Here is a 15,754-nt window from a genome sequence, read left to right on the forward strand (position 1 = left end):
ACAGCTGGGCAACAGAATTCGGTTTTCAGGCAGCCATGATAAGCCAAAGACTACACGGGGTTGGCTTCTTCCGCCTTCATAACATGTGGGAATGGTTTCAGACTGCAGCGCCCTCCTTTCCCATAGCAAGCAATGCCAGTAGGGTTTGCTGTTTAAAAGGAGGGGTTGCAGTTTTGGGGTGGATGTGCAGCACATGCCTCCCCGCCACCGCGTGGCTATTCTCCAGGATGATCCCTTTTAGCCAAGCACAGATAGTCCAGGACGAACAGGGTCCTTTTACTGTTCCCTTACAAAAATTCCCCTATTTCAACTAGGTGACTGTGAATGATATCGCTCTCCTGAGGCTGACACAGAAAGATAAAGCCCGAATGTTGTATGAGTGCGACCAAAACCCAGGATCGTTTGCTGCCCTGCTTTGTGCTGCAATGATTCCAGAAATACTTGGTACTGGCTTGGCGTGGTAAAGTGTCCTACTGTGGAGGACGAAATAAGGCAGCTCTCTCAAGAAACCTTCTGCAAAGCCTTTCAGAGTACCTCCAGGAGAGCTTCATGGAGATGTCCCTGGAGGATTCCAGTTCCATCCCCAGACACGTTAACAGACTTTTCCAGTAGCTGTATTGGTTGTGAATGCATCCCAATTCTTCAGGGCAAATCAAACATTAAACACAATTGCTTTTAACCCCTGTACTGTAGTTACAGATGTGCACTCACCAGAGGTGCCTTCTCCACCTTCAAGGTCCAGCAACTCACCTTGGGAGGGTATTGGCTCTAGGGTGATGAAAAGGTCCTGGCTGTCAGGGAGAATGGATTCTCCACTTGCCTGCTGCGCATTCTCCTCCTCCTCTTCCTCATCCACAAAAGCCTCTTCCGTGTTGCGTGAGACTCCCCCCTTGCAGGTGTCCAGGGTCAGTGGTGGGGTACTGATAGGGTCGTGCCCCCCCCAGAGAATGGCATGCAGCTGATCATAGAAGCGGCATGTATAGAACTCTGACCTAGAGCGACCGTTTGCCTCCTTTGTCTTGTAGTAGGCTTGCCTGAGCTCCTTAACTTTCATGCAGCACTGTTGTGTGTCCCTGGTGTAGCCTCTCTCCACCGTGCCCTGTGCGATTTTGGCATAGATATTAGCATTTCTTCCTTTTGATCAGAGTTGTGCCTGCACAGATTCTTCTCCCCATACAGCAGTCAGATCCAGTGTCTCCCGTTTGCTCCATGCTGGAGCTCGTTTGTGATTCTGGGACTGCATGGTCACCTGTGCTGCTGAGCTCGCTGCGCTGACCAAACAGGAAATGAAATTCAAAAGTTCCCTGGGCTTTTCCTGTGTACCTGGCTAGTGCATTGGAGTCGAAAGTGCTGTCCAGAGCGGTCACATGGAGCACTCTGGGATAGCTCCTGGAGGCCAATACTGTCGAATTGCACAAAGCTGCGTCTGCACTACCCCAAATTCGATCCAAGAAGGTCGATTTTAGCGCTACTCCCCTTGTCGGGGAGGAGTACAGCAGGCAATTTTAAGAACTCTTTAGGGCGACGAAACGAGGTTGGTTGTGTAGCCGCATTGCTTATAAAATTGACCTAACATGGCTAAATTCGACCAGCCCTTGGGTGTGTTTTTTTTTTCTGCACCTCTGAGCGACAGTTTTGCTGACAAAAGTGTTAGTGTAGACATAGCCTAAGTAGTGAACCCTTTGTCAGCTGGCAATGAGTGGTTCTTAGGGTCACAGGTGGAAATCCCAAGAGAAATTCAGATGGATCAGGGAGCTAATTTCCAGGCATCCCTGATAAGAATTATACCAACTCCTGAGCATTAAACCCCTGCAGATGACCCCTTATTATTCCCATATAGCCTAGTGGAAAGGATTGTTCAATCCCTTAAAAAAGACGTTGAAAAGCTATGTAGTCAGAACTTAGATGAAGGGTTACAGTGTTGCTTTGTCTCTTATTTTCATATTGAGAAGTCCCCCAAGCTCAGTTCAATTTGTTGTGCGGCCATCAGCCCTCGTGGTCCATTAGACGTGATTGAAGAAAGTTGGGAGAGACAAACGGTTGATTCCTCTAGTGTTATGTTATAAACATGAGGAACATACTTGCAGAACACTTCCACTAGCTAAAGAACATTTAGAGAATGTCCAAGCTAGACAAGCTAGGTGGTACAATAAACAGGCCCGGGAACAACAGTTTAGGATGGGGAGTAAAGTTCTGTTGTTACCGAAAATGAGCTGCTAGGTAAATGGCAAGGCCCATTTATTATAATAAGACCAGTAAAACTGGTGGATTATGACATCAAACTCTCAGAAAAGAGAGAGATACATTTGTTAAATGTGTTAAACTCTGGATTTAAAGGAAAACTAGGAATTTAACATCAGTTCTCCCTGAAGTACATAATAATGTAATTATGACAGATTAAAAAGTACAGGAGACAGGAGATCATCCCACAAAGCAGTGGATTAATTGCTGAACATGCAGATTAGAACTGGTGTATCAATAAATTCCAGCATATAGTTTCTGCTGTGCCTTGAACAAATTATGTGATTCAGTATGTTATTGACAGGGAAGGGCATGCTCCTCTCCCCAGAAGATCATGTCAGATTCCAGGACATCTTGAAACTTAAAAGTGGAGGAGGAAATAAAGCAAATGTTAGCTCTGTGAATAATTGAGCCATCAAACAGCCCTTGGGTGCTCTCCAATAGTGATAGCTAAAAAACAAACAAACCTGAGGAAAGCCACTTCTGTATAAATTTAAGAAAACTGAATGCCATTTCAAAATTTGATAATTCCCCTATGCCACAGATAGATGATTTGTCAGATTTATTAGGCAGTACTACATACAGTACCTTGGATTTAGCCTCAGGTTATTGGCAAGTTCCCCTTGAGAAGGAGTCCAAATGTAAAACTGCCTTTACCTTGTCTCAGGGACTGTATCAGTTTAAGATAATGCTGTTTTGCTTGTTTGGAACCTTAGCAACATTCCAGTGCCTTGTGCACTGGCTATTATGGCCTTATGTAGGCTATGCTATGGTGTACCTAGATAACATCATTTACAGTCCTGATGGGGAAAGTCCCCTGAAGCACATAGAGTTGGTGACAGGTGCGATAGCTAAAGCCATTTGACTGTTAATCTTCAAATGTGTTGCTGGGCAGTTCTGAGACCAGATAATGAGGATATATTGTTAGCAATGGAAAAATTAAGCCAGAAGTGTCCAAGGTTAAAGCAGTTATGGAGGCTGCAATCCCCCTCACAAAGAAAGAGGGGAGATCTTTCCTGGGATTAGCTGGCTATTATCATAGGTTTATTCTCCAGTTATCACAGATTACTGTTCCTCTGATGGATTTAGTAAAAAAGCCAAAAAGAAAAGGGCTAAACTAGACTGAAGAATGTCAAATTGCTTTTGATGCATTAAAAAAGGCCTGTAGCACAGAACTCCTCCTGTAAATCCTGTCTTAAGAAACCCTTTATAGTTTAACCAGAAGCATCTGAAGTAGGATTGGGGGTTGTATTAATCCAAGAGAAGAAAGGAGAAAAATACCTAATCTCCTGTATTAGTAGGAAACTATTCCTAAGGGAGCAATGGGTCAGTGCACTAGAAGAAGAATGTCTTGCAATAAAATGAGATGTAGAAATGCAAAGATATTACTTGTTAGGCTCCATTCTCATCCTAGTAACTCATCACCATCTGCTCACCTGGTTAAATACAATGAAGGATAAGAACACATGCTTTACTAGGTGGTATTTAGCCCTACAACTGTATTAATTGGAGAGAACACTTGGGAGCAGGAAGTCAACACAAAAATGCTGACCACCTGTTGAGATATAGAGAGATGCAGATGGAAACAGTAGTTCCCTCTTAAGGGGAAGGGCATGTGACAGGGTTGTCTGAGGCTTTGTGGAGCTGTATGAGTTAGGGAAGCCTTTTTCCTCTTTTAAGAAGTTTCTGTGGCTTATAAAACTAATTGTGTTGCATGAGATATGATTGAGTAAAAGTTATATGAATGGAGTATGAATGTTTCCCTTTCCTCCCCCCACCTGTTTTGTCTATTTATGGTGCAGCATTTTCCTGTTCTAGTTCCTTTTTCACTTTCTTTGGGAATTAAATAAATTCCAGAGTTTGAGTGCAGGCACCTTGAAATAAGTTGAGGCTGTCATGACAACAGTTAGCCAGGAAAACAGGAACTAATCCAACTATGAAAAGATCCAGTGAGGCTTGGTGAGGAAGGTAGAGTCTGGGCCAGTCAAGGCAGGGGTAGGGTCAGGTAAGAGCAGCTTTCCTGTGTGTGTGAATGGGGAGTAGTTCTGAAAGATTGCAAGCCTTATGCGTGCAGGTAAGGCTGAAGCCTGTGAACTGAGACTGCTGCCTTCAGAATGAAAACCCGGATGCTCAGACCAGGAAGTTGAGAGCAGAGTACTGAAACTGTTATGCAGTCAGTTTGAAGGCTGAAAGCTACAGGCAGGCCGAATCTGGATGCTGGGATGGTTCAACCTCATGAGCTGGTGCAGCATCGAGGAAGATTTGCATACTGAAAACCCTGGCTGTAAAATTAGAATTTCTTTTGGTTTGTTTCTGATGCTTTGGCACGTCCTTTCGCAGTTTGGGGAAAGGTGAAATAAAATTTATGTTTAACCCTCTGCAAAGAAAGCACCTGTGACTTTGTTTTATTAAAGCTACGTCCATCACATTTAGAGCCAGAATCTTTATAGAAAGGCTGCCAGCTGAGCTTTAAAGACGATCACCAACCCCCTCCCATGGATTACACCACTTTTGTCTGTTCTAATAAAATAATAGGATTTCTCTTTGTAATATGCCCTAAATGGACTACAGCATCCCTGTGCTTAGAGTAGACAGACAGCAGGGTGAGAGTCTTTCTCTGTGCATCCAGTTCTGTGTAGGCCTTTATCTCTAGGGCTCGTAAGTGCTTTGTTAATACAAATAATAAATATCTGACCCTCATCACCATAGTATCTGAGCGCCACGATCATTAAAGGATTTTATTCTCCCAACACCCCTGTGAGGTAGGGAAGTGCTGTTTCCATTTTATACCTGGGAAACTGAGGCATGTGACTTACCAAAGGTGTCATAGGAAGTCCGTGGCTGAGCCAGGAATCAAATCCAGCTCTCCTGCATCCCAGTCCAGTGCTGTAACTACGAACTGTCTTTTCTGCTGCCCTGAGAGTCTCTCAAGCACCTAGCACAGATACGTGCATTTGGGAAGTTTAATTTTTTTTACACTGTTGGGTATAAAGATTTGATGGTATCCGTCAAAGTGTTTGCCAGAGGGAGACTAACAATTTTGTATTAGCAGGAAATTAAAAACCAAAAACCCTTTGGTACTAAATCTTTGTTCAAAATTCAATGGCCGTAGAAGTCAATATGTAACTGATTCAGTAGTTGTCAGATTTGACCAGTGTGTGTGTTAGGAATTCATTGCCAGATAGAATAGACAGTAGAACAGCTGCCCATGGAGATACCTGCTGCCCATCTGATGTGTTTAACTTCCCCTCTCAGAAAGGCTGGTAGTTAACAATGGTTTTCAAATGAAGGGAGAAATAGACAATTTAGCGATTAAAATTGACTCCTCCTAAGCCCATGTTTAAGTGTGCGTGCGTGTGTGTGCTCCCCCTCTACTAAATAGAATGAAACGTGACCATGTAGGTTCTTTTCACGGTCTAGTGTCTGAGACCTACAAAGAGAAAAGCTGTAAGAAGTGCAAGTTAATGACAATTCTTCTCTTAGGCTAAGTCATAAAAGCTGCTCTTAAGGGGGAGAGAATCCTGCATTGCTCCAGGTTCTTACAGGTGCATTTTAGCTGGTAGTTGTGGGCATCTGTTTGTTTGCAGCCAGATTCATCCCAGTGTGAAACTTTCTGCACCAGCATTTTGCAGAGCTTGTACCATCCACGCTCTGTGGTGACAAATGGCTGCTGGCTTCCCCACTGTTTTTTCAATGAAGCAGGTTTTTCTTGTAAAGCTAAACCGTTTCTAATGACGTTGTCTTTACAAATTTAATTCTCTAGATCAAGTTCCCACTTCATCATGGGAATGAGCCGGAAGGAGAATCCTGAAAGCCTCAATTGAGATTCATTAAGCACACTCCATACTTTTTAATCACAGCAGTGCAACTTGGTATCATTTATCCCGCTGGCCCACAGCTCACAGGAGTGCATACATTTGTGTCTGGATGCTTCCAATATGCTCTATTTGCTTTGTCTTCCAGGCCAAGATGGGCTTCCGAGAAGGAGAAGGTCTGGGGAAATACAACCAGGGAAGGAAGGATATTGTTGAGGCCTCTAATCAGAAGGGAAGAAGAGGCTTGGGACTGACCCTGAAAGGGTTCGATGGGGATCTGAACATTGACTGGCGGGACGAGCCAGAGGTAACTAACTATTCACCGTGTCACGTCCCTTTTCTGCTCTGCTTTGTTCTAGGCTGGGTTCACCATCCTGGGGGTTTCTTGCAGCTGGCTACGGGTAGGGGCCAAATGCCTGATCAGATAGATCAGCAGTTCTCAACCAGGGCCCCTGGGGGGATGCAAGCAGGTTTCAAGGGATCCGTCAAGCAGGGCTGTCTTTAGATTCACTGGGGCTCAGGGTGAAAAGTGGAAGCCCTGCCACGTGGGGCATAAGCCCAGGGCTCCAAGCCCTGCCATCTGGGGCTGAAGCCAAAGCCTGAGCAACTTAGCTTTGCAGGGTCCCATGTGGTATGGGGCCTCGGGCAATTTTCCTGCTCACTACCCCCTAACGCCGGCCCTGGCTTTTGCAGAAAAACTTTCTACTCCTGGGGGAATTCTGCACCATTTCGAGGGCACAGAATCCATACTGTCCACAGATTTCTTTGCTGCCCTGCAGAAAAATGGGGGAACAAAGAAATCTGTGGGGAACCCAGGCCCCTTACCCAGCAGCCCAGGCGCATCTGCCTGGAGGAGCCGGCAGACCTAAATCACCACATGGGGAAGGGGAGCAAGAGGAGGGCTGGGCAGGCGGGCGTGCATGCATGCATGGAGAGACATTTAGGGGGCGGGGTTGGGTGTGTGCCTGCGTGCAAATGCGTGAGAGACTCGTGGTGCCCCTGGCTTGGAGGGGTAGGGCTTTGTGAGCCAGGCTCTGTCCCCTGAGGCAGACCAGAAATGTAACCGCTAAGTAAGCAGGCTTCTAATGTTCCGGCTGTCAGTTAATTGTTCCTATTCTTAGTCAATTCCCCCTAGGGTGACCAGATGTCCTGATTTTACAGGGACAGTTCCAATATTTGGGACTTTTTCTTATATAGAAGCCTATTAGCCCTCACCCCGTCATGATTTTTCACTTTCTTTCTGGTCACCCCAATTCCTCCAGGAACCTAAAACAGGTGTAAAAGTTTGAAGGCTCCTTTACATGGCCAGAGTGGTGTAAAGGAGACTTATAGTAAATGACATAAGGGAATCCTCAGCTAAGAAGGTCTATGTGCTTTCTTGCTTTTTTCCTGTGCCAGAGTGGCACAATGGGGTTAGATTACAGCTCAGAGTCTATTTTACTTACCATATTAAAAAAACAACAACGTTGAGGGCAAATAAAACATTTGTCAAGCAGTCAATAAAATGTCAAGACAGTCAGAACCAAGCAGTTCCCAGAGTAGCCAGCAAGGTCCAGATGAAGTTACCAAAGGGATATTTGTTGTTTTGCACCACCTGAACAGCCTTCATATCATGCATCAAAAATGGCTGCACCAGCTTCTTGTACTCCAGAATCCCCTACGAAACTGCATGCAGATGGGGACAAATTATTTTGCACATCCTGTAATGTTGTTCTCAATCATGACCGACGGTCTGCAATTGTGGATCATTTTGCATCAAAAAAACACATATTGAAGGAAGACGCGACTCAAGAGGAAGGCAGAAACCAACATCAGAAGGCCATTACAAGTACACTGAAAAACAAAAGAAAGAACATGTGGAGGTGAGTGGAAATTAAGAAAATGTTATAATACTGAAATATAAGATAAGTAGCATAGAAGAGCTATAGCGATGTGGTCTCTTCACTTGCTCAAAGATCTTGAATAGACAGCTCTGTTTTTAAACTTTTTATTTTAAGTGATGAGTTTGGTCAGTTTTCTATTGATAATACACTCTACACTATGTAACTTTTGCACTAGCTTTCACATGATGTTTTACAATTGATTGTAATTTAATAATGCATTTTTGTTATTGAGTTAGTCTTCATGGATAGAGGCATAAGCCAGATAACTAAATATTACTCTGTGTGTGTATTTGTGTGTGTAATCATGTGATCATTTATTATAAATCTAAATTAAAATCTAGAAATTCAGGACTAAATATAATACGAATAAATGTATTAATCTAATATTAACGATGTTACAGGGGTAGTAAACATTTGTCCTCTCTCAAGACTTATCTAACTTCTTCTGCTTTCAGATTTGTACACCATGGGTGAAGACATTAGCAGGTGCCAACATCACCTTGTCAAAGACTGACCACCCACTTGTGAGAGAATTTCTTGACAGCAGGGTCTGGGAATGGTGGTGCAATTGCTGGTAGGACACAGCTGACTGAAGTGTACCTCAAAGAAAAGGAAAACTGAAGCTTAAAGACAAGAAAATTGCTGCTGTTTTTGAATGGTGTGATGATGAGGCGAGATCAATTCTGAATGTACTGCTTGCACCATTAGAACCTGATTGCAGTGGGCATGTTTACTCTTTTTTTGGTGGATACAGTGTTTTTAGATCCTGTTAATCACTCAACTGCTTCACAGGCTGTAGTCAAAGCAGTAAATGAGTACCAGATTGATCATGAAAATGTTGTAGTAATTGATACTAACGATGCTAGTTACATGAAAAAAGTATTTGATTCTGTGTTTACTACACTGTTTCCAAATTCTGTGCGTATCACCTGTTTGGCACATACTGTAAACTTAATTGGTGAATCATTTAGAAAGCCTTTTTAGCTGGTTGATGCATTTGTATGGTGCTTCAAAAACATGTTCTATAACTCCGGTAGTACGAAAGGGAGATACCTCTGTTTAATGAACCAGAAACTGCAAGAACTTTCAGTTCTACAAGGAGTTCTTTAATGAAGAGTGTAACAGCAGCTCTCCAGTTTCTGTGCAAACTATTCAAAATATGCTGAATGACCCAACTAAGTATGCATTGTTGAAAGTGCAGATCACTTTTCTAGCACAGAAATGTGAGCAAATTCTGAGTTTATATCTGGCATTTGAGAGCAGGAAGCCTTGCACTGTTAAAGGGTTTGACTCAGAGTAGCAGCCGTGTTAGTCTGTATCCGCAAAAAGAACAGGAGTACTTGTGGCACCTTAGAGACTAATAAATTTATTTCAGCTCACATCTAGAGCTGCCTTCAGAAAGCACCTCAGAGCTCTTCCAATTTAGAGAGGCAGAAAACTTATCTACTGTTGAAAGACTTGCCTGTCAGATTTCTTTAAAGAGATATTCCATGAAGCTTCTGGAAAGCTTGACAAATATTTGCGATTTGGACAACCAGGTCTGAATTTTCTGAAGGCTTGTAGGTTATTTGATCCTCATCATGTTTATATCCTGCCCGAACACTGAGAGTATTTTCAAGCAATACCTCATTTTTCTGAGGTACCTGAACAGGGAAAAGATTGTGCCTGAAACTATTCAAAGTCAACCTATTTTTGTAGACCCGTAAGTGCTTTGGCTTTCAGTGAAAGAGAGAATTCCAAATATCGCCAAGCTGGCCTTGAATTGCATAAATGCAGTCTCAAATTCTGCAGCTGCAGAGAGAAGTTTTTCACTGTACAGTTTGATCCTTTCTGCCAGAAGGAAATCACTAAGTGAGAAAAACTTGAAGGCTCTTTGTTTTCTGGACTATAATTTAAATGAAAATATTAGATTGTACTGAAATACAGGACAATGATTAGCAAAACTGTGTGACTTTCATGTGTGAAAGTTTGAGCAATTTCAAATGACACTCTGCTTTACTTTTATTTTGGTGTTTGGTGTTTTGTAATGTAATTTAAATGAAAATCCAGAATTATAACTGGAATGCAGGGTACTGGTTACCAACTATTAATAACTTAACTTTCATGTTTTTAGGAAAGGCTGAACACTTACTGTGGATTTTTTTTTCTGTATGGTAGTTTAAGTAAATTACCAAAATAAGTGAAAGTGGTGTGATTATATTGCATTATTTTGACAAATAAAATATGTAGAATTTTGCAGAATTTTTAATTTTTTGGTGCAGAATCCCCCCAGGAGTAACAGTTGTTGTGGCATAGGTGGCCATGGAGTTTTTATAGCATGTTGGGTGGGGCTCAGAAAGGAAAAGGTTAAGAGCCCCTGAGATTGATCACTCTTCTGACTTGCCATGGCAGTTCCTCTGGATAGTTGTTCACTGTGTTTGGGGTCATCAGTTTGGATAGAAATTGGTATAAGGTGGGGGAGGAAGGGACAAAAAAAATTTTGCGGTAAAATTTCATTCCCATGTATCTGATAATTAGTATGTTTTCCAGGGGTGTTTGTTAGTATGTTCCATATGAAATGCAGAGGAACTATGTTCCTGCATCCTCTCAGGTCTTCCAGCATGGAGGAAATTTGGGAAGGACAGACAGGTCATTACATGAAAACAAATCCTTAATCAGCATCCCAGCAGTGACAGATAAGGTGCTAATAATATGAAATTTAAAACATCTGGTACATATCTGGTAAAAAACCAACACTGAGTGCGAATGTCACAGTTATGATCTATATAGATTGTGAGGGGACAGGCACACTCTGTCTTAGCATGTACAGTACCCAGCACAATGAAGCCTCAATCGTGACTGGGGTTTCTGGGCACTACAGTAATACAAATAATGATTCCAATGTCAGAGCAAGTGGGTGCAGCTCCACTTCCTGGAGGATTGGAGTTATTTTAGGCTTACCCAACAGCTTAAATGATTTCCTCTTGAGATTGTAAAACGTTACAGCGAGAGGGCCTTTCAGAGTGTCATGGGGAGAGTGTACATGTTAAGCACCCGTAGGAAGTAAGAGGGTTTTGCATACAAGCATCTCCCCTGCTGTCTCGCTGAAATGAACCCCTTTGGGGTGGTGTGCTTCAGCTGTTTTATTTCCGGATATTGTCAGCATTCTGGTTGTCTAGAAATACTAAAGTTATTTCTGATGAGTGTGTCACATTAGGAAGAAAGTTGCTTATTTAGCCCTAAAAGTCCTGGGACAAAGCCTACCACGTAAAGGTCGTGATGGGGTTGGGACGCCAGCCTGCTGTAATTATGAGGTTGTCAGGTTCTGTGAAAAAGCGTGAGCCTTCTTTGAATCCTCCTATCTTACGTTTGTAGCCCAGTGCCTATGAACAGGTGGACTGGTTCCCAGAATGCACCACTGAAATCCCCGATGCACAGGAGATGAAGGAGTGGATGACCGTTGGGAAGGTATAGCTCTGAAAAACAAAGTCCCAGTAGTTCCTTTTGTTTAGACTGGTGGTGCTCAATCTTGTGTAACTGGCACACTGCTTTGTCATCAAACAGAGTTGCAGAGAGCCACAGATATTATGGGGATGAAGGTCAGATAAGTCCCTAGTCAGACCAGTCCCAGTCTGATGGCTTTGTGGGGATTGCATTATCAAGTTGAGTTATCTCATCGTTATGTTTTGCTGCCATTTGCTAGATACAGATGTCACAAGATAGCATCTGGGTTTTACTTCTGTCTTGGTTGCGCTCTGTGACTATTTTTGGTACGATATCCTTCTCTTCCCCCTCCCCTCTTCCTTGCTCTTTGGAGGGGTGGTTAGGGCTGGAGGCAGTTCAGGGCTGTCCGCTTCCCTCAATTGGGTCCGACAGCCTGGGGAGTGCTTCTGCGATCCGCATTCAGCTCACACACGGAGGGCAAACTAGGGTTGCCGCTTGACACTGCTCCCAGTCCTAGCCTGGCTCTCTCACTTGTAGCATTGCAACACACAGGAATAATGCAGCAAACTTGTTCTGGGAAGTGCCCCACTAAAAGAAATGGCACAGAGTCAGCTAACTGAGGGGGGTTTTCTCACTGCTCTGCCCTAGAGGAAGCTGGTAATTGAAGATGAAACGGAATTCTGCCGAGAAGAGTTTCTGCACAGTGTCCTGCAGTGCAAGGTGAGCGCATGCTGCTGGAGAGCGATTTTAGGGCTAGGGAGGAGAAGGGAAGAGCTCGTAAAAAGGCATGAGTGGGAAGCGTAGGCCATTGGCAATGAAATAGGAAGCCTTTTGCTCCCAGTGCAGATTCAGCGTGGGTTGGTAACAGTGGGAAGTCATTACTGCCTGGTTGTTTGGCAACCTGTGTGAAATGACAAGTGTGGACAGCACACAAACCACAGAGGCAATTGACATAACTGCCCCTTCAATGGCAGTGTCAGCAGAGACTGAATGGGGCTGTGGAGATAAACACTTTCTTCCTGGTCTGCTGTGCTCCTGCCCTTTCCCTCCCAGGGTGGATGTGTGTGTATGGCTGGGGGGGAGGGGGAGTTTGTGCTGTGATTGTCTAATCTCTGGCTAAGTAGGCCTTACGCTGTGGAGTTGTCAGTCCAGCACCATTCCCCATCCCTGAGCTTACTGTAAGAATTGTGGGACCACGACTGGATGTAGATATGTGACTGAAGAAGGATGCCAGCTTCAGGAAATGTTCCTGTGTGGGTGTCACCCAGTCTAGAGAGAACTGTGAGGGGGAAATCACCATGGGGTTAGGAACCACCCAAGCTGGCTGTCCCTCCTGCCGGTGCCGTGGCTAGTGTAGTTTTGGTTCTGCCTTTGCAGAGCGTGTTCGATGAGCTGGATGGAGAGGAGATGCGCCGAGCCCGGACAAGGTCCAACCCCTACGAGATGATCCGGGGAGTCTTCTTCCTGAACAGGTCTGCAGGACCTTTGGGTTTGCAGTACCTTTCTCTTTTGGGTTGCAGCAGCCTGGTGAGCCTGGGGCAAACTAACAGGTGCCCTTTTTGTGCATTCACAGAGCGGCGATGAAGATGGCAAACATGGACTACGTCTTTGACCACATGTTCACAAACCCAAAGGACTCTCATGGGGTGAGGATCTCTCTTGTCCTTTGAATGCCTTCCCAAAGAAAAGGGAAAGGAGTGGGGGAAGATTCCTCAGGGCACCATTGGGGACAAAGGCTGCTTTAAAGAGGCAGAGACTCTAGCTTAGAGGTACAAGAGTATAGCAGTGGGCTGCAGTAATTTGCTTGCTTGGTGGGAAGTTGCTATTGGACTACTAGAAGTTTCCCAATTTCCTTTTGCAGAAGCCCCTAATCAAGGAGCGGGACGCAGAGCTGCTTTACTTTGCTGATGTGTGTGCTGGCCCCGGTGGTTTCTCAGAATACGTTCTCTGGAGGAAGAAGTGGCACGCGAAAGGGTTCGGCATGACCCTGAAAGGACCAAATGACTTTAAACTGGAGGATTTCTATTCTGCCTCCAGCGAGCTCTTTGAGCCTTATTACGGTATGGGTCACGTACGTGTGTGTGTGTCTCATCGCCTGCATTGCAGAGGTTCAGCTTCAGAGTAGGCAGAGGACTGATAGCCTGTTAGTGTTAGGGATCTAAAAGAAACCTGTTCACAATGGCCATCCAGAGCCATCCTTATAGAAGAAGAGGAACTGCCCTGTAATGGGTTGAGGGTGGCAAGTCTGAACATCAAGTTATATTTCTGCAGTTCAGGTTCCAGCTTGTGTGTATTATAATAATACTTTGTATTTGCAGCACTTTCCTGTCCGAGGCTGACAAAGCGCTTTAAGATAACTCAGTGGTTTGGCTCCCATTTTACAGATGGGGAAACTGAAGCATAAAGCAATGAAATGGCTTGCCCAAGGATCATTTGGCAGAGCCAAGAATAGAAACCTAGATCTGACTCCATCCCTAAGCATTAATTACTAGATTGCTTCTTTACAGGATCTTTCCACTGTTTATGTGGTGATTTAAGTTATTTTGGACTCCTGCTAACTGCAAGTAGCTCTGATTCCATCTGCTGCATCTATTAGTAGAAAGTGGAATAAGGGGATTGCCAGCAAATCTCAGGCTTTGTTAAGGAAACCTAAGTATGATTGAATTGCAAAAAATGAAGTAACCAGTCTGCCTTTGCAGCAAGAACCCCAAACAACCTATCGCTGGTGCCAGTGAGTTACTTTCTGGCTGATTTTGAAAAGCCAAAGTCACTTTTGACATCTGCAAATCATGAAATTTGATGGTTGTCTGGCACCTCTGGATCAGCTCAGTAAGAGGAAAGTTCTCATTGAGCAGCAAGGTGGATAAAAGGATCATCCTAGCATTTGGATCTTCATATTTCACTCTCGGTCAGTGCTCTTATGGAGGGAATTGATAGCTGTGAGAGTGAATAGCTCAATGATTTTGATGCATTTTCATGTTTCCCTTTTTTTTGTCTGGGCCTAATGCACTCTAAAATGTATTGAGTCACGTATAAACTCCTCTCTTGGTGATGGGAGGAAAACACCTTGAACCCTGCGCCAAGTGCAAAGAAGACTGGAAAAAAATGCCAGTCCCACTCCTCTCAGTGGCAGAATAACTGATGAGGCATTTCATTACCAAAGAACTATTGTGCACCCCGAGCTCTGCTGTTTTCTCTTGATAATGTTCATTTCTAGTCACTTGTCATTCAATTAATAGAAACAGCAGACCAAGAAACTGTGCAGAGAATAGAAATCAACAGTACGTTACAGATACCACAGGACTGGGAGTTAGTTGAATATCTAGAGTCTATTCTAGGACACAACCTTTTAAAATACCAACTATGGGAAAATATAGACCCACCCTTTAAAAGAGCCATATGAGAAATCTGTAAAATGCTGCCTTTAAAAACAGTTCTGCTCTTGAACATATCTTCCCCCTTTCTAGCTGATTGCTGAGCACACTTGCACATGAGCAGGGTTCTGTAAAGGCAAACTACCATGAGTTTGGAAATAACTGTTAGTGCCTTTCCAGAGAACGCTGATGATCATGGATGTTAGTGAAAGTTTGCTAATGCAGTTTCTCTGGCTGGCATAGAGAAAGCTGTGCTTCCGACTAAGGATCTATCTGCACTAGGAAATGGACACTGTTAAAGCTCTGATGAGACCAATTTGGTCTTGTTCCTTCCTGGGACAACATTGTGTTGTAGCATAGTCAGGCCCTGTTCAGCCGCGAGAGGAGGGAACAATCTAGGCTTTCCCAAGGCTGAATCACAGTTTTTTAAAACCAAGTTATAATGTGGGCTGGTTCAGTCTGGCTAACGCAAGCAGAAGCCAATCTAGCCAAAGAAAGTTGTGCTGTCCCCTTTCTAGCAAGAATCGTGTTTGTGAGAGTTCTTGGGAGTGGTCCTGATGCAGTGTCCAAGGTGCGTGTACTCGTTCACTGACTGTTGGTAATGTTTGATCATTGGAGGTCAGCGTGTTGATCGCTTGTGTGTCCCGGTCTCCTGCAAGCACTCTGCAAACATGCTCATAACTGCCTTTTCTTTTCCTCTTAGGAGAGGGTGGGATTGATGGAGATGGAGATATCACCCGCCCAGAGAACATCACTGCTTTCCGGAATTTTGTTTTGGACAACACTGATCGCAAGGGGGTGCATTTCTTAATGGCGGATGGGGTGCGTTCATTCCTCCTTTGCTCTGCAATGAGTGACCGTAGCCATCAGCCAGAGTACAGTGATGACGTGACATCTTCTCAGTTACTGCATGAGATTTGGCGAGGCTTGCCATGAAATGTCCTGACATTAGCAGTTTATCCCAGGGAATAGAAACTGTTGCGAGTTACAAAATTTAGCTGTAAATTCCTTAAGACTC

The 15,754-nt window shown here is 44.0% G+C and overlaps 1 protein-coding gene across 6 annotated transcripts in view; it reads left to right on the forward strand.

Moving 5' to 3' along the window:
* CMTR1 (cap methyltransferase 1) overlaps positions 1-15,754 on the forward strand; it is a 56,845-nt gene that overhangs the window by 20,574 nt on the left and 20,517 nt on the right. For 5 of the 6 annotated variants that reach the window (XR_012158190.2, XM_073338530.2, XM_073338531.2 and 2 more), the window contains 7 exons: positions 6,205-6,363; positions 11,294-11,386; positions 12,011-12,082; positions 12,740-12,834; positions 12,936-13,008; positions 13,224-13,422; positions 15,440-15,558. Coding sequence is in view for 5 of the 6 variants with exons in the window: in XM_073338530.2 (XP_073194631.1) it covers positions 6,205-6,363; positions 11,294-11,386; positions 12,011-12,082; positions 12,740-12,834; positions 12,936-13,008; positions 13,224-13,422; positions 15,440-15,558 (810 nt within the window). In the remaining variant the exon portion in view is untranslated. The remainder of the gene's footprint in view (positions 1-6,204; positions 6,364-11,293; positions 11,387-12,010; positions 12,083-12,739; positions 12,835-12,935; positions 13,009-13,223; positions 13,423-15,439; positions 15,559-15,754) is intronic. The other variant, XM_073338532.2, reaches the window with a different exon arrangement.

The sequence above is a fragment of the Lepidochelys kempii genome, chromosome 3 (assembly GCF_965140285.1).
Source record: "Lepidochelys kempii isolate rLepKem1 chromosome 3, rLepKem1.hap1, whole genome shotgun sequence".
Taxonomy (NCBI): Eukaryota; Metazoa; Chordata; order Testudines; family Cheloniidae; genus Lepidochelys; species Lepidochelys kempii.